The sequence below is a fragment of the Bactrocera oleae genome, chromosome 4, assembly GCF_042242935.1.
Source record: "Bactrocera oleae isolate idBacOlea1 chromosome 4, idBacOlea1, whole genome shotgun sequence".
Taxonomy (NCBI): domain Eukaryota; kingdom Metazoa; phylum Arthropoda; class Insecta; order Diptera; family Tephritidae; genus Bactrocera; species Bactrocera oleae.
Genome location: NC_091538.1, coordinates 11,836,296 through 11,856,156, shown reverse-complemented (window position 1 = coordinate 11,856,156; position 19,861 = coordinate 11,836,296). Strand labels below are relative to the sequence as shown.

General features: G+C 35.0%; 1 protein-coding gene and 1 long non-coding RNA gene across 2 annotated transcripts; one reads left to right on the top strand and one right to left on the bottom strand.

Annotated features, from left to right (window-relative positions):
- Window positions 1-8,451: 8,451 nt before the first annotated feature.
- Window positions 8,452-10,317, bottom strand: LOC118683189 (uncharacterized). Its single transcript, XR_004979080.2, has 3 exons — window positions 10,214-10,317; window positions 10,078-10,166; window positions 8,452-10,029 (listed from the first exon to the last, which is right to left on the bottom strand). It is a non-coding gene; the product is annotated as an uncharacterized lncRNA (long non-coding RNA).
- A 3,654-nt stretch (window positions 10,318-13,971) lies between these two features.
- Window positions 13,972-16,308, top strand: LOC106614435 (P protein). The gene has a single exon (XM_014230185.3). It carries the CDS (start codon window positions 13,972-13,974, stop codon window positions 16,306-16,308), a length of 2,337 nt encoding a protein of 778 aa, XP_014085660.3.
- The last annotated feature ends 3,553 nt before the right edge of the window (window positions 16,309-19,861 follow it).

The following is a 19,861-nucleotide window of genomic DNA, read 5'->3' as shown; positions in this document are numbered from 1 at the left end:
TGTGAGGAATTTTCTTTTAAGTAAGGATTTCAAAAAAATCATTCAAAGTTATTCTAAATAGATGAAGTATTGATTATCTTTTTCTTTATGGTATACCCGTCAGTAAATAATGTTTTCGGAGAACTTCCATAATTTGTATCACATATATTTAGTTATCTTAAGATGCCCTTGTACCCTTATTCCGATATTAACAAATCTAGCTCTGTATGCCGACAAGTTTTTCGTATATGTATGTATGAAGCACCGCTATTTGAATTCACAAAACTTGTCTTGTTTTAAAATTTAATTTCGAATATAGAAAAAGTGTTATGAAATAATTGTTCGGTCTAATAGACAGCTAAGTTAAAAGAATATTTCGTAAATTAATCTGATGTCCCGCTGATCGCAATTATATGCTCGAAATATTTACAAAACACAGTGGTTTTTAAATCAAAAGAAACACATACTCGTAAAACTCACTGATGGATTGTTACATTCCAATGCATGTCCGAAAATAAATCTGGCGTTGGACGGAATATTCAAAATCTCTCTTTGTGATTTGTTTATTTAGCGCTTGACGGTTGAACATTTAAATAAATTAGCACATCATTTGCTTACAAAATTTTGAAATGAGATTTTAAGTGCAGTTGCTATTAATAAACTTCCTGCACAGATATTGTTTTATCATGTTGTTTTTGTTAGGCTGAGGAGGGCTAAAAATTCAGTGAGTGCCAAAGAACATGGACCAAGTATAATAAATATATCTTTTGTAGGAACAGATGGATGGATGAGCAGATAGATATCCGAAAATCAAATTAGATCATTATTCGAATAAGTTTAATATATGTATATAAGTATATATCTGTCTAGATTGGTTATAGGTGTTATAACCACTTTAATATACTTTAATAATACCAAATATTGTGTACTTTAAGAAAAAACCTACCCAAAACTATCCGAAAATTAATCAATTGTATCAGGACTGCCCACTTCGTATATATTGCTTACCTTGGTAGATCTGCGGCATGAGAGAGAGACACAAGTCCTTTTGATAAGGGTTAAGTCAACTTGTTATACACCTATCAATGCTGTGAAACTAAAATAAAATAAAAAAAGAGGCTTATAACTTTCAAACTATATTTCTCGACTACATTAATTATCAACAAATATTTGATTCGAAATTTTCAAAACAGAAAAGATTCCATACGCGAAGAGACGTATCATCTATGCGCACATATTATATATTAAGTACCAACTATATGAATGCACTTCACAGTTATATCTTAATATAATAGTGACTCAGTAAAGCCTTACTATGTTTGTGGGCTCAACCAATTATGATTGCGTTTGATTCTATAATGAAGTTCACTGAGCTCACCAGCAGTTCGAAGAGCCCTCAGTTCTGCTACAAAACGGTCAAAGATTTTGTAACAAAACAAAAAAAAATATATCTTGTTAGCTGTAAATAGTGGTTCCTACACACATATAACCCAACAACAATATACACCCAACATGCTAATGCACACATTTTAAATTTTATACCAAATATGGTAACCCCATAAATAGTCCCCCTAAACTGTAAAATAAACCCCTTTACTTCCATAAGAGCCATTTACGCTCAGCCACCCGCAGCTCAAATTTGTTTGTTAACGAGTTTATTTGTGTTGTGCATTGTACTGGTGAATTCCAACACTTTTGGGTAAATCCTTTAGAAATGTGCGCAAATTACCACATGTGGATAAAGGTCATGAGCTGTGTGAAATATGAAGATACTATGAGAGAGTAATAATGTGAAATTTTAACTATGCTTTTGGTCTAGTAAAATTCTTTTGAATGGAATTTTTCCCTCAAAATATGCTTATATGGTATATTATATTGTTATTAGGCGTTTCCTAAGGCTTATGTGCATGCCTAGCATTTACCCTTTTCGCACTTGACTACATTTAAGAAAGCTTTTTGAATGTTTATACTTCGTATAAATTTTAGGGACTTAGTCGCTGTAGAAAATATTACAGCTTATTAATGTTCGTATAATAAGTTACAAGTGCGAGCTAGTGTTAACTGTATTTATTGTAATCACCTCAGTGGTTCTTGATGCTTTCGATTAGAGGCAGACAGATATTAGTAGAAACTCTAAAAGACAACATTAATATATGTTTAAAAAAAAGCAATCTCTCTGATATTAGTTAAAATAATATTTTATTTAAGCATGATAATAGTGTTCCCGTCAAAAATATTTTAAGGACCTCAACTTTCGGCCGACGTTGGAATGATGCAAGTGCACTGTTGTCAATGGTCCTTTTTGTGCAATTTGATGTCGAGTCGGCCGAATATTTCGACATACCAGACCATTTCGCCCTTCTCCAGGTAGTAGATTTGGTCTGCGCCCTTTTCTGAGCAGATTCGTCGGGTAAAGTCCCCGGTTTCGATTGTTTCTTGGTCTGTGATGTGTAGCAATGGGTTCATGTTTCATCAGCGATCACAAACCAAAGCAGATACTACTTCGGATTGCACTTAATGAGCATCAAAAACCATTTCAAAGTGGTCCCATGGTTTTGCTTGTTGTTTAGAGAGAGTAAGCGAGTAATCCATCGCGCCGAGAGTTTTCTTAGTCCTCATATTACTTGTGGGATATGTTCACATGGTCTTTTGAGATGCCTGCTGTCTCAGCTAGCTGGTGCATCCACAATCGACTGCCAGCCAATAACAGAACGTGGACTTTTGTAAGGCTATCAACCCTAGGTGCTATTTTATGGCACCTAGGTGTATCTCATCAAAAACCGACATGCGACTATGTTGAAAATCGTCAAAAAAAATTGCGATGGTTGCCATCGAAGGTTGAAGGGATCACAAACCGTTATTGGTATTTGTACAGTTTTCAAAATTTATTTGGAGTACTCTATGGCTCACGTGAACTACTTTTTTCAAGCATGTATGCAATTACCGAAATTTTCGCAGTGTACTATGTTTTATTTTAATAAGAATCTATTTTTGGTCTTCTTGTAAATTTATGAATAAATTTTTCGAAAAAGTTTATGAATTGACCATTTTGACAAAGTGGCAGTAGTAAACGTTCAACGCTTACCAAACAACAAAACATTGCAGCAACAAAGTTGCAAGCTATAACCACACTATCGAATTTACTGTGGCAAAATATTGCTTTGCATAACTCATGTGGTTTTGGAAGCATATTTTCTTTTGTCTGCTCTGGCTAGAAGAAGCTGGGTATCTATGTCTATGTATATGCATGTTTATGTCTGTACGTTCTTATATATTTTTATATGCATATATTATAAAAAATTGTGGCAGAAATAATACCTGATAAAACTGCATAAATACTATGGAACACACATATACAAAAGTACAGGGAGCACCATCATTTATGACGGTAAGAAAACATTGAATAACTGGGACATTTACTAACCGGTTGCGTAGATTAGTTATGCTTTGGAATACTCTACTTTATATAACTCGAACCATGAATCGCGTTCCACTGAAACAACATGCTAAAAAAATGATGTTGTGCAATATTGCTGTATTTAGGAAAAAAAAAATTTTTTATTTACTTCAGATTTCCAAAATTGAGACCGTCTGTCTTCGGGTTACAAAGAGGTTAACAAGAAAAAGGTTAACATCCATTGCACCAAAGCTATAAAACCCTGAACAACTACTTTTTTTTTATAGAATTAAAGGATTTAAAAATATATTCGCTTTGGATAATAATCTATGACAAGTTTAATGAAGATACCTTGTCAAATAGACAGCTATATGCTATAGTCGTTCGATCTGAACAATTTCTTAAGAGGTTGTAACGATGCCTTTATCTTGTCAAATAAAAAAGTTTTCCATACAAGGACTTGAGTTTGGTCGATCAGTTTGTATGGCAGCTATATGCTATAGTAGTGCGATATCAGCATTTCTGACAAATGAGCAGCTTCTTGGCTTGAAAAAAACGTGTGCAAAATTTCAGGTCGATATCTCAAAAGCTTTGCGATTGATATGCGTATATACAGACGGACGAACACACATGACTTAAACGACTCAGCTCGTCAAACTGATCATTAATATACTATATACTTACTTTATAGGCTCTTCGAAGTTTACTTCTGGATATTACAAACATCGTGGCAAACTTAGCATAACGTTTTGAGGGTACAAATAAACTCGTTTAAAACATTTGAGATGTTTTTTATTTCGAAGTTATTTTGGTTGCATACAAATAAACTGAATGTCACACCTTGTAATTATTAGTCTAATGTGTTTGCTATGCAAAATGTTGTGAGTGTAGATATGTATGCTTTTGAAATTTTTCGTTTCATAAAATTCTTAAGCATTTATATAAGTTGTGTAAGCCAATAAACCACAAATAGTTATGCAAATTGATGTTGAAAGCTTCAATTAAAAATTCAGGATAGAAACAAAATTGTACAATATATTATAAAAAAATTATATTTGGTATATGTATATGAATTTGAAAACTTAAAACGCAAAGCAATCTAAAAACAATTTAAGAGCACTTAATTGTATAAAATACTTTAAATTTGGTAAATTTCAATACTGCCTTTTAGCCCACAAAAATTCCATAATTAACAAATCTATAAAAATATATGCCAGATTAAAAGAAATTTTCATAAAGTCGTCTTCCTTAAAATTTTCCATAATATATTGGATTAATAGTAGAAATTAAAATATGGAACATAAGAAAGCAATATGCAAAAAAAAAAAATTTAAATAAAATGTACAAAATTTTAAAAATATTTATGCACGAGTACACGCTTAAAAAGCTCATTTACCTCATTTCAATTATTTAAAATGAATTGTCACAATGGAATTATTCAAGTTGACAGCTACGCAAATGTGTTAACAGATTGCATTTACAGAAAACGCGTTGTAATTTTCAGCATATATATATATATGCATATGTTTTAGGGTGGGTCAAAAACAAAAAACGATTTTTTTTCGCTTGGTACTCTGAAAAATTAGTTCTTAGACACACCTAATGGGAAACTTTGTAAAAATCAATTTTTTTTCATATTTCGATAGCTTTTACCTTAAAAAATAATAAAAATTTCAAATCGATAACTCAAATAGTTTTTGAGTTACAGCCATTTAAAGGCTAGCCGCGGCCAAAAACGACCAAAATTTTGGGTAAAATTCAACATTTTTTTGAAAACGCCGACATTTTTTCAGTTTTTCATTTTTTTGTTGTTGATTATGGGTTATTCTTCGGAGAATATCTAGTTTAAAGAGAATTTTGTTTTAGGTTTCATCCACCGGGAAGGCCGGAATCACTGCAGCAGTGGATGACCTTATTCTAGCGCCGTCAGAAATTTTGTATGACAAAAAAATTAAATTTTGTGTTTCAAATTCTTGAAACATGTGTAAATCTACCTGAAATTTAATAAAAATATCGATAATTTCAGATTTTTTCCAGTAATTGAAAGCGAGATTTGATTTTTTCTATCTAATAATAAGAAAAATATAAAAAACTGTAATGCGAAGGAACTTTCGATTATAATTAAGAGCTCATACTTGGTGAGGCTTTGGTAAAGGTATCTAAGAACCTATTTCTAGAGTACCAAGCGAAATAAACATAATTTTTTTTTAGCCACCCTAATATACATATATACATATGTACTTATATGAAGAGCTTATGAAGCAGTTTTTTAAAAATATACATGCAAATGTCCACAGGCCGTCGGAAACTGGGTCAACAACCGACACGTCGAGACATAAGCATTAATAAAACATTTAAAAGTCAAATTTTGGAAAGCCACTGAAGTTTAATATATGAAAAAAGCAATATATTTTATAATTCAGAAACAGCTACATGACTTAAGTGGGTCTCAGATTGGTTAACGAACCGGAAGAATTTTGTTCTTTTGTAGGCATTATATTAGTAGAGATATCCAAAAAGCTGAAATAAAACTTAAGATGATATTCTTCGGAAACTCTAATAACATAACTCCTAGCTTAGAATTTAAAGTTGCCAGAAAGAAGGTGCAAAATTTTGGCACTTTTTTCGCGCCTGTCGAACTTCTCCAGACTGAGGTTTAAACATCTTAAGTGTCATACTCTCAGTGAACCGAGCAGAGTTGCATCAGATATTAGATGAGTTGCATCAACAGACTTATAGTACTCTTGTGATCTCTGTCGCGGAAATCAACCACGAAACCTAACCTAAACTTATCAAGAGCCGACTGTACTCTTGAAACATCTAAGCACACCAATTTACAGACTGAGTCACTGAACTCCAGTGAAAAAATTTATACGTACAAGTATTTGTCTACTAAAGAGAGAAGTGCAACATAATTGTGTATGAGTCAGAGTTATCGGACGTGTTAGCGCAAGATAACATCATACGTGCATCTGTTTAAACACTTATACGTTCAATTCGCTACTTTCTAATGCGTAGCATATCGAAGGCAGCATTAACTCATAACAGATTCAGTGAGAGTTTTGTGCTCAACTGTTCAAAGTATTCTCGTAAGTATATTACAAGCTCCATATTCGGGTAATAGAATACGTACAACATAATTTTCGGTTGGAGATTGGTTAAACATTGTCTAGGCATTGCAGGACTTGCACTTGCCTTCATTGGAAGTTTCAATCTTCGAAGTGTATATCGTCAAAATACGGTGCCTAAAATGTTCGTAGGAGTCGTATCAGAAAGTGGGGCATATAGCTTTTTAATGGGATATGTAAACGTGTGATTGATACTCCCGTTAGATGAAACTGCATTCCCAGGAGCATCACTATCACTATAGCTCGAAATTTTACAAAATAATTTCTTTATAATATATCAACGATTCTGATGCCCTCTATCCATTTTAGCTCAATATCACCCGTGACAAAACAGTCACTAGATATATGTGAGCTCTATAAAAAGCACTATGCCACACATTTTTTTCCAAATAAATTTTAAACAGTATATCATATGTAATGAACACAAAAAAGTCTCCTGAGTAAATGACAGATGACTTGATTTTTACACTGTTGCAGCTGTTTTGCCTCGCAGCAGTGTCAACGCCAAAAATAACTCACTGCGTGGAACACGATAGCTGCATGATAATGAGCGTGTGCAAAGAGCTGGTTTCATGAATACTAGGGATGTAAGCAAAAAAAAAAAACAAGCTCCATGCATTTTTAGAAAGCTAAATAAAAATGAAAAACAACGACAATATTTTTCGAAACATGCCACATTTGCCACACTTTCATCAAGAGCACTAACCGTAGTTCAAACGAAGAGACAATTTTTTCCATACTATAATACATTAAAGTATGTAAGTATGCGTATGAGTATATACATATGTATTAGTCATTTTACGTAAGTGATTTGTTTGTTTTGATTGAACATACCCGCTCCTATTTAGTATTTATTGTTTTGATCTCGAAAAGCAAGCGGTCACTGACTGGCTAACTGTTTGACAGAAAGACATGCGAATTATTGTTTTCTGCTTTGCAAAGTAATAAATACTTGGGCGAAAGCCTAAGCTGCCTGTGACCGACAATTTATTTGTGGAAGACAAATGTTGCAAGCTAACAATAACAACATAGTGAAAATAGGTATGAGGGGAAAATTGGCAACACAGCTAACTTGAGCATTCAATAAAAGAACGTTTTTTTTTCTAAAATATTTTAAGGTATCTAAGTACGTTTGTATTTAGGTATGTATGAAATGCTCGCAACTGTTTTAAATTGTACAACACATTTATCATAATTTCATTTTCTTAAGTAAACATATTTAAAAAATATGTTTAACAATGTTATGATGAATAGTGCTAAGAAAAGTATCTTGCTCTAAAAGTATCGCGAATTTTGAATTTCTTAAGAAAGTGTTTATTTATTCATGAATATCTATTTGGTTCCCATTAATGTAATCAACCCTAGATGTAAAAGAGATATCTTCATGAAATTCGACACCCTTCTGGTTTTAAGACAGTGATATCTACGAAAAAATTATTCAGATCGGACTAATATAGCATATAGCTGTCATACAAAATAACCGATCAAAATCGCAAAACTTGGCGTAGATTATTATGTAGAACAGCGGTATAATCTTCGAAGAATTTGTTCTGTTGAAACTACTATAGCGTATAGCTGCCATACAAACTGAACGATCGGAATCAAATGCTTGTATGAAAAGCTTCTTCATTTGACGAAGTATCTTTGCGAAAATTGGCATGGATTATTGCTAAAGGCATCACTGCAAACTCTGAAGAAATTGATCAGTTCGAACTTCTATGACATATAAAAAAAACTAAACGTCCGGAATCAAATGCTTTTATGCAAATTTTTTTTTTGCGAAATATCTTCACCAACTTTGACACGTGTTATTGTCCAACAAAATCAAGTCAAATCGATCGTAATTGTACAAAAAGAAAATAATCCTTACATTTCAAAGTGAAATCTACAGATGTTTAGATACACTATATATTTTCAATCTATGATTTTATTTCAAAGAATCCCAGTCATTTAAATTTTTGCAGTTGTACAACAACATACCTTCAATTTTCCATCAATTTTTTTATAAACAAGACTATTTTATCAAACAAGTTAAGCCTAGTTAAATAAATTATTGCTGTGCTTATGCACAAATGCGTGCGTATGTGTGTGTGTGGGCATATAATGCAAGTTAACTTGCTGCACAAATCACAATTGAATTGGCATCTTAACGAGACTTTATTACATTTCATTTGCATACTCGCATATAAGTGATATGTAGGCAATACATGGCGTATGAGTAACCTAATGAAATTAATTTAATGCATCAGTTGAGCTGTTTAGAAATTGTTAACTGTACATATATTAGATGATATCATTACAGCAATTAATTCCAAAAGCACGTAATTAACGCATCAGTGCAGAATTTAATTGACATAAATGACAAATAGCCTAATAAAATTTTAAGAAATGCTGCAATCAATAGAATTTTTCGATTTATACAATTTTTGATTTGTACAAAATTTATAGACAGTGTGTGAATACCTGTTGTTTTTTGTTGATGTTGTTGGCGCTTAGCTTAATTTGCACTGTGAGTGGCGAAAAAGTGTTGGGAGCTTCAATATGTATTAATTTTGTTTCGTAGAATACTTGTATGTTAAAAATATATAATTTTTTTATTAAAATAAATGAAAAAAAATATATATATAAGAAAAAGTTTTAACATCGGCCGCAACGAAACGCTAACACCCTTCACAAATAAAACTTTTTTCATACAACGACTTGATTTTGATCGTTCAGTTTGTTTGACAGCTATACGCTTTATTGGTTCGATTTGAACAATTTCCTTGAAGATTGTAGCCTTGCCCAAAATAATACTCTGTGCCAAATTTCGTAAAGGTATTTTGTCAAATAAAAGTTTTCCATAAGAGCACTTGATTTTGATCATTCAGTTTGTATGACAGCTACATGCTATAATGATCTGATTTTGGTGTTTCCGAAAAATAAGCAGCTTTTTGCAGAGTGAACGACAGTAAAAATTTTCAGATTGATATCTCTGAAACTTAGGTGCGTATATACAGATGGTCAAAGCTAAATCGACTCATCTTGTCATGCCGTTCATTTATATACGTACATATTATTGTACTTCTGGGTGTTACAAACTTCGTGGTAATTTTATTATACGCTGTTCAGGGTATACGAATATGTAAACAGCAGTATTTAACGCAAAATAACTGCAAATGCGATTGCTTATTAATAAGTTCGCTGTTCCAAAGCCATCAGCGGCCTGCTAGTTTGTGGCTGCGCGACTGAGCTGTGCGCTTTCTATTCAAACATGCCGACATGGCAATTCGCATTATAGCTTTATTTATGTATGTTTGAATTTATGCGATTTTTTGGCAATTTTTGCAATTGCATGACAGAGCATTGACGCAGCAATTTTAAAATTTTCAATATTTTCAAATTCATTTTCTGCCTCAGCACTGCTGCTTCGGCGCTTGGCCGTTGGTTTGCTTAGTTGCTGCTTTCCTTATGGCAACAAAAGTCCTTGATGCCGATATATATGCCTAAATTATGTTTAGCAGAGTTCAAAGCACTATGTGCTGCCTAAAATAAAATAAATATTAAATTATGAATCTTCGCATAGCTACATACACATTTCGATTTGTCCCCATCTCCATGCTTGTATGCGGCAGATTATATCGGTGTAAGCTCAAATTTATGCGCGACCATGACAGATTAACCTAAAAAGCAAATTTTCAATAAATAAGATACAATCGAGCACAATTACCTCCTATCAGCTTTAATATTTATTTTCTTTGTGGCGCATTTTCTGGCATTTTTACTTTATTTTACTTTATTTATAGCAAAATATTTCGGGTATATGCCTTCTTTATTGCGTTTCAAGTTGTTGTCAAAATAATGAATGGTTTCGTTGAGTAATGAGCATTCTTGAGACTTAACTGCGCATGCATTAATGGCTTGCAAAAAATTAAAAAAAAAAAAATAAAGAAAAAGAATTTGCTGAAATATGAATAATATTATGCAGATTAAGCAATTAATGGAATTATTATTATATATACGAAGAATGAAAAATGTATAAGAAGTTCTTGAATTATATATGTATCTACAAGATACATGTAGGTTGCTTTTTATATATCGGCAATTTTGGCAACTCACAACTTTAACGTAAAGTTTAACATTTTTGATGTTAAACATACGCAAAACGTATTGACATACGACCGCTATTTCGGTTGTTAACAGTAATTTAAAATATTCATCTCGGTCAAAAAATGGAATTAAATCGCGAACATTTTCGCGCTATTAGTTTTTGCAACTTTCGAGGTGAATTAACGCAGCAACAGTGTATCGTTGAACTTTAATAAACTTTTGGCGATGATCAATCAGAGTGGCAAAAGTGCTTCGAAAATTGGTGCAAACGTACGAAAAAGTGTATAGATCTTAATAGAGAGAATAGAGAATATGTTGAGAAACAATTAAGCGATTTTCGCTGCTTAATATTGTTGTTTGTTTTCAAATCTCGAAATATATTGTACAATGCAAGCCTCGTATCTCCTTAAATAACATATTTAAAAGGATGAGAGAAATTTACTCTTTATAGCATAGTTTAGCATAAAGGTTCACTACGCAATTTCCCTTTCAACACTAACGAATTAACGTCCGTTATTACTCGTTTTACATCTTTTTAAAATCCGCGTACTCAAGTTTGCGGTATCGAAACAAAGCTGCGAGACCGATTCAGCTAAATCTTTGACAGATATCGTTTATTCGTGTATACTACACGGTTGTAGAATTTTCTTGCGATATCTTTGATCAGCTGTGGATACTGCTTGGAAGTGCGGCCTGCTTTGGTATCAAAGACAGTGCAACCAAAATTAAGTATAAAGTGCCTTGCCTCATTACCAATTGCAACGAGGTAATCCATAAATAGCCTTGTATGAGAAATAGACTTGTATCAAGACTAATAAGCTATTGTGAAATAGCCCTCTTGTCTTAACAGCATCAGGTTAGGGGTAAGTTAGAGTGTCGCTGTTTTTGAGCGGCTTACTATTTTACTTCACTAAAGCTTGGTCTGGTTAATTGTCAACACAGTGAGCTGCTACCACCTTCTGCTGTTGTGAGAATAATACTCGGCTCTTGGCTAAAAATATTGCCGGTTCTCAAATGCCGAAGTTGTTTGGAAATAGCAGTGATTGAATTATCGCAACATTTCCTTCTAGACTTTTGCCCTTTTGTGTAACTAGGGCTACGCATCTTCAGCGATTTTGGTATACTCACTAAAATCGACAGCATCATCCTCGCAGATTTTTGATTGTGTCGTAGATCCATTAAGAGTTTTGGCATCACAAAAGACTTATTTTCAATGGTACCAATTAAAATTTTTCAACGGATAGTTAAATTTCCTAACTATTTTCCTGTCACAAGTTTACTGGGTACAGAGTTTTAACAACTAACGTAGTTCGAACTACCATCTCTCTTGCGAATAAAAATAACTGTTCGCTGATGCTTTATGGTTCTATAGGTGTATATCCAAATATTAGCATAAAGTACGAAGCAAATACACAAGCACTTCCTTCTTTTGTGCGCGAAAAACGTAAATGGAACACTCTTCAAGGGAAGCGCTTAGCACTTTATTTACTGAGAGTGCCTGAGTAACATGAGAGGGACATCAGATTCGGAGGTGTCGAAAAAAAACCGACCAAAAATGTGTGATAAATGTGCGAGACTGAAAGAGATGAGTTTTGGCACACGCCCACACACACATATACACCAATGCAAACATTTACCTTCCTTCGTATTGCATGCAAATTGACGCATCCACGGAAGTGCTGTTTGTGTATTCAAGTGGTCCCGTGTATGTGTGTGTGTGTGTGAGTGCACGTGTAAGCTGAGGTGTTCAAGTTATATCCCATTTGGGTTGGCAGCGTTTGTGGTGGCTGCAGCTTCTGTTTGGCTCGCCACAGTGACCAAGGAAAGGTGGTTAGCGGCGGGTTGGGGTAGATCCAAGTGAACTGAAACGAAAATTCACACGTGTTGGCGCTTAGTGTTTTTTTCGCGCGCACAAGTGTCAAAGTTTATTTTAAGGTGTTGGGTGAAGAGAGCTCCATTACAAGCGCATCAAGTAAAAATGCAATTTGAAGTATGAAAGGAAAATAAATATGATAAAAGATTAAAAATGAAAAAAGAAGTGGATGCGTAGACATTAGGGTGCACCCAAAAAAAAAAACATATAACGAATTTATGGGTAAAAATTAATTTGTTCGAAAAAGGTAGTTAGAATTTTTTGAGCTACATTAGTGCATTACGGGTATTCTAAATATATTAGGGTGAGCCAAAAAAAAAATATTGAAATTATGGATTAAAATTAATTTATTCCAAAAAATATCGTTAGAATTTTTTGAACCATTGGCGTTAATACTGGATATTTTCACTAAATTAGGGTGAGTCGAAAAATCCAAATATTGCATTTATGAGTTAAAAAGAATTTTCCACAAAAATCTTTCGAATTTTTTGAGCTACTGGTGGTTTTACCTGACTTTTTTAAATATATATATATTAGGGTGAGCCGAAAACACTAATATCGAATTTATGGATTAAAAATGATTTTTTCCAAAAATATCGCTCGAATTTTTTGAGCTACTGGAATTACTACGGAACATTTTATTTGTATTATGGTGCGCCAAAAAAAATTTATATCGAATTTATGTGTTAAAATAAATTTGTTAAAGAGAGAGATTTATAATATTTTGAGCCATTAGAGTTATTATTTTAACTCATAAATTATATATCAGTTTTCTTGGTTCACCCTAGTGCATACATATACTATATACTAGGAAAAAAGAATTGGGCGAAGTTCGGCAGTTCGGCTTTTGCTCGACCGTGCGTGTTTCGTTGGTATTCTAGTGGAATATTTTAAAGTGAGCTGCATTTAGTTTCGGTTTATACTATGCACTCAAGTGGGTTGCACATTATGTTGGCAAGCATAGTTGTATTTCATATTAGCTTAAAGGGTCATATCTGATTGGGAATCAGAAATACGCGGTTTTGTGAATTCTTAATCCATTCCAAATTTCGTGAAGATACCTTGACAAATAAAAGCGTTTTCTTTACAATGACTTGAGTTCAAACTATCAATAATAATAAAATATGACGTCAAGTGAATACTCACTTTTTTCGCTCTCGCTCTCTCTTTCTATCCATTGCTATCAAAATGGCATAAACTTTGTTTCTACAGTGCCCTGCAGTAGTTTACATGCCTGACGCAAAGCTCAGGGTCAACAATACCGTCCAATAGAGCTTTATTTCGGTCAACGCTAAATGTGGTCTAACTACTTTATCTCGAGTGCCATTGCGTTCATTGAATAATTAATCGCATATACTTTTTTTTTCATTGTCAAAGTGAGAACAAAAAATTACAACGGAAAATCAACCAAGAAAATAAAATTTTCTTCAAAATCATTAAAATTTTTTATATACAAAAAAAAAACTTCAGTGATTCTGTTTGAATTTTACAGAATACGACACGATATGTCAAAACCGTCTATGTGGAGTCTTGACGTGGACGAAAATGACTCACTGGAATCCGATGCAGAGTACGTTGAATGGCGCACCGCTAGCACTCGCACCACGTTTGAGGGAGCTGCTGGTGGCAAAACTCAAACGGCTGCGATGCGTAATCGTCCAAAGCGAACCAGCAGTCGCAGAGCGGTGTCTTTCGGGAAAGAACGCGATAGACGTTTGTACGCTGGAGCAGCAGATTTCGGTGATGATCGCAGTGCGACGTCAATCTCTTCAGCAGCAGAGGAAGATGAATTAGTTGAATTGCAAACTGCGATGGAGCAAAAGAACGCTCATTTTGTGAAAGTCGCCAAAATCGTTGTGCTCTTTATAATCTGGCTTATATTCACGGGTTTGCTTTTGGTACTACCCGAACATGAACATCCCCAATCAAATTTCGTATGCGTTAACAATGGTTCGGAGAAAGTTTTCAATGTGCCAGAGGAATCATTGTCGAAAGGATTTTTCATTACCGCAACCGGACCATTTATAATGCTCTCGAAGGATCAGTTGAAAAAATTGGCTGGCAAAGAAAAAAAACTGACTATACAGCTTTTACAAATTATCAATAATGAACGACATGAAGCCACCAAACCGTGGGTATTACATTTGGCAGACACCAAGAACTTAGACGATATACATCTTGTGGAACGCAAAAAACTGTTCGCCTTGCAATATATGTCCGCGGAGGGTAGCAAAAAGTTACAAATCAGCATGATCACCAATCTACCGCAACCGCTTTCGCTGGAGTTCTATTACGAGCCGTCGCCGATCAATTTGGAAGTTGGTGTTGTTGTTGCGCTATTATTAGTAGTTGGTTTCTATTTCCTGCTAATGTTGGATATCGTGCATCGGGCGCTCGCTATAATCGTCTTTTGTACGCTCGCCATCAGCATGTTGGCGCTACTAAACTTGCGACCTTCGCTGCGTACCATCATCGATTGGATCGATTTCGAAATACTACTGGAACTATTCGGCTTGACGCTCATCATTGCCATATTAGCAGAGACGGGTATTATCGATTATGTTACTGTACGCATCTACGAGATCTCGAATGGTCATATCTGGCCAATACTTAACTGCTTGTGTCTGATCACTTTAGTGTTGTCATCGCTACTTGATAACATTCTGATGGTGTTATTGATTGCACCAATTACGATGCGTGTCTGCGAGCTAATGCAACTCAATCCATTGCCATTACTCTCCTGCCTGATTATCTATGCGAATGTTGGTGCCACTTTAACGCCAAATGGTATGACACCGAGTAAATATGTTTTGGCTCATGAGGTTTTACGGCGCGAAGGCATCGACGGTTACGTCTTTATCGAACACGTTTTACCTGGTACATTGATAGCCGGTGCAAGCGCATACCTATATATGCGTATACTCTATCACGACTCGAATACGATGCGCTATAAAGATGGTGCTGAGATTGAACGTTTGCGTCGCGTGATTAAGGTGTGGTCGCGCACTGCGAAGAGTATTAGCCCATATTCAAAGGATGAGCAGGCTATGCGTGATACAGTCTTATCGAAGGTGCGCCGTTTGCGTAGACGCTTGAAACGTATTGGTAAGATGCCAGCACCACCGCCGGACTATAAAGAAATGGTGAAGGCGCTTAAAATTGAATTTAAAATTACTGAAAAGGCGCTACTATGCAAATGTTGCATCGTCTTGTTTTTCGTGTTCCTACTCATCATACTGCATCTCGTACCGAATTTGCATTTCCTTTCTACAGCTTGGACCGCATTGCTCGGCTGCATACTACTGCTGATATTGGCCGATAATGAAGACTTCGATGGCATACTCGGTCGTATTGAGTGGTCGACAATGCTTTTTCTCGCCTGCGTCATTGTATTCTCTGAGGCTACAAATCAGATGGGATTATTCGATACGATTAGCAATGTGACGGGCAATCTTATTAGTTACAGCAGTTCTAGTGCGCGTTTAGTTGTCGGCATTCTGATAGCCGTATGGTGGTCAGCATTTTGTGCAGCCTTTCTAACCGGTCCTTCGGTGACCTCGTTAATGTTACGCGCTGTCACCGTTGCCGTAGAAGATATCGAAGAGGAACAATTGCCGCTGCAACCGTTCATTTGGGCCGTAATATTGGGCTCCGGTTTGGGCTGCATGGGCACGATAATCGGCACCTCGGCAAATGTTATATGCGCGGGTTTGGCAGAGAAACATGGCTATAACTTTCCATTTCTCTACTACTGCAAGGTCGGTTTCCCTATTATGTTGGTGTGTATGACGAGCGTTACCATATATCTGTTGATTGCTCATGTGCTTTGTCATTGGCATTAATTTCAATAGTTATTGTTAAGTAGAAGTTTTTTTCTTAACGATGTGTTGTTTTCACGTAGCTATGGTTTTTGGTTGGAATGTTTCATTAATAAAACGGAAATTACTATTGTACAAATTATGTTTATTGGTTTTTACGTGTGTTTCTAAAGAAATCTCATAATTAAAACGCAAAGTAAAAAGCTGAGTCTGAAGCGGACAATGAAATATTTTGGAATATTTGTCTGCAATAAGAATATACCATAGCATCTGTGTAGAATAGGTATATCACTCAAACTAGGTAAGATTAAGTTAAAAGGTCGATCCTAACAGGTATCTCACTTGGACAGCTTATCCGTTGTGGTACCTAGAACTCCTACACAATTTCTTAGAAAGACACTCATAAATTATTGAGGCAATCACAAATTACTTGAGGCGGCGAATGTTAATGATGGCTATATCTCCTGGTTTCCCGAAGGAGTGATTGCCGAGATGCTTCAACCTCAGTCTTGCAAAGCTGGAAAATGGAGGGGAAAGTGCCCGACTGTTTCCACCTAACTTTCTACGATACTGCTTTAACAGTTTGCATCCTACTGGATTTTTAGTCTTACATCATAAATGCCTACCGAAAAATGTCCTGTAAGAGCTCCTATGATTGCAAAAACATGAACTTTGCAAGTACAGTAGTTCTGGAGATCTGCAGCTCGCAGTCGCGCAGAGGCTGGTAATCATCCAACGCCTGCTAAGCACAGTCGAAGTCCATAAATCCAATGCTAGTACGTAAGATTAAAACGGGATCCAGCTCATTTCCATTCCTCTACGGTTTCGTAGAGCCACCTTTTGTGAGAATTCTCACTTCTTCTCTATAGCTCCTCTACAGCAGTATAAGGCAACCGATGCCATTTTTACCCGCTTCTCAATATTTGGCCTCCATGGAAGCTTTCTATCAAGGATAATACTTAGGTATTTCACCTAATCAATAGGTTTAGGCGTGTGCCTCTGAATAAGGTGAGAGGGACTTCCGGAATTGTATACCTCCTGGTAAATAAAACTATTTCAGTTTTACCAGTACCAGTTGGATATTACGCCGAGGTACCCTTGAGTTAGCTTGCAGTCGGTAGTTAGAAACTTTATTTTAACGATAAGAAAAACGTCCTCAGCGTAGTCTGTCGAGTTCTTTAGGTAGGTCGTTAAACAACAAGCTTCACTCTGTTAACTTTTCGGGGTGTCTTTGGTTCCATTTAAATACGACTGGATACAATAGAAGTTCCATGTATAAGTAATTTCTGCTGTATCGCAGGAAAATCGATCTGTTTTAGAAGCGTATGGGTACTGGTGATAAAACTCGTGTCATTTATGACAACGTCAAGTGAAAACGGTCGTTGTCGAATCGCCATGAATCGCCGGCCGGTTCTGGATTGACGACAGGGAAGGTTTGCTGTGTGCTTCGTGAGATAGTGAGATAGGCAGGGACTCATCTACTATGAGTTGCCTCTTACTCATAGTTTGTTCCTTTACTATAAAAAATTTGACCTCCTGAAGGAACAAGCGCCCAGAAGTGGCCAGCTTTGGTCCATAGGAAAGGAATTGTGTTCCATATGAACAACCCAAAATCACACACATCGATAATGGCTCGCCCGAAGCTGCGGGAGCTTGGTTGGGTTTCTATGAGAGTTGTGGCATTACGAAATTTTCTTCAAAATGGCAAAAAATTATTGAGCAAAACGACGGATATTTAACTTGACACGATTCATTGGTTAAAAATGGATTATTTTTACAAGAACTAAACAACAATTCGAAATAAATAAAAGTTCTCATATTCAAAATTCCTCGAATTCTACAACAAATTGCCGAAATGCTTTACCTATAATATAAATTAATTTACCTATAGTGTAAATATGTATGTAATTGTGTATGTGTATGCATTTGTCGACATTTTTGCAAGCAATATCTTTCATATTTTCGTCTAAATACGCTTACGCTTTGTCACTTTATACAAGATTTATGACAAAAAAGCCAAACCGTGTGGGTGGTGTAAGATGAATTAAGATTGGCTGTCGCTGCAACTAATTGATTGCAATTCTCAATTGTTTATAAGAGACAAAAGAATTTAATTTACATTTAAATAGTGCTTTTAAAATTCTAATTTTAATAAAAGGGAAATGGTGGCAGCAGCTTAACAATTTCAAATTTACACAAATGTTTGTTTACTGGCGCTCTGGTAAGCATATACAGGGTGACACAGGGGTATTAAATTCAACGCAAATCTGAATTTCATGTTTTTAAGATATCTTAAAATAAATATTATATCAAATTGTTATGATTTAATTTTAATACTTAAGCGCTATATAAATTTTTTCATAACCGCTACATAAAAAATTTTAATTGTTCTGAAGCTGTGCTAGCGAACAAATTTTACTAATGAGGCTAATACAATTACAGGTTGGTTGAAAAGTTTCGGCGCTCGAAATGAAAAATACTGGTTTTTGGTACGAAATATATTTTTTTATTCAATATAAACTCCGTCAACTCAAATACACTTATTCCAATGATTCTCCAATAATTTTATGCCATCCCTATAAAGACTTTCCGAAAGCTCTGCAAAATAACCGTTTACGGCTGTAAAATCGCTTTCCACGCAGGAATTGTTTCAGGTTTCTGAAGAGGTATTAGTCGTTGCGAGCCAAAGCTGGTGAATACGGTGGATGCTCAAGCAATTCGTACTTTGATTCGTTGAATTTTGTCATTGTTAAAACACCTTTGAGAGTCGTCCTTCGAGTGCATCCTCTTCAAGCCTAGTATGACCACGTTTAAATTCACCAGCTCAAAATTCAACGGTGCGTTTTGAAGCTGAGGACTTCTTATACACTTCTAACAATTGTTCATAAATTTCTTTTGCTTTTAAACCTTTCAAACAAGGAATCTAATCACTGCACGATATTAAATTTTGTCCATATTAAAAAAAAATACTCTGACACGTCCACTTCAAATGGCTTGTAAACAAAGAATTAACCGAATGTAACTTTGCATGTTCCTCATGACAGATGTGCCAACTTGATACAAAAAAAAGTTGGAGCTTTTAGTGCTATTACTTGGTGAGAGCAGAAACTTATTAACCAACCTGTAAAAACACGGAATTTTGTGAAAGAAAAGAAATTGATTTAATTAGGTGCTTGTGTTAGCGCAGTTTTCGTGTGAGTCAAACTGAACCCGTTAAATTTTGTTTTTTGAAAAACTGTGCTTCTAACTCAACACCATAAATGTGGCTGTGGATGCTAGCCGCGGTACTGATAGAGCACCACTGCTATAAAATAAAATGCATGAGAAATGCTGGTGGTCATCCTTTTTGCATACGCTAAATATATTATATTATATGAAGATAATATACATATATGGACTGTTGCCACTAAGTTTTGCTATTATAACTCAAGTTGTCTAGGACATTAAAACTTTTATATGCATCAATATCATGCAGAGTATTTGTGTTTTTTTAGGAAATACTATCATTAATTAATACTAAAAGCAGAAATATTTCTGATAACTCCAATACTCTCACTTTAGTAGTGTCACAATTTTA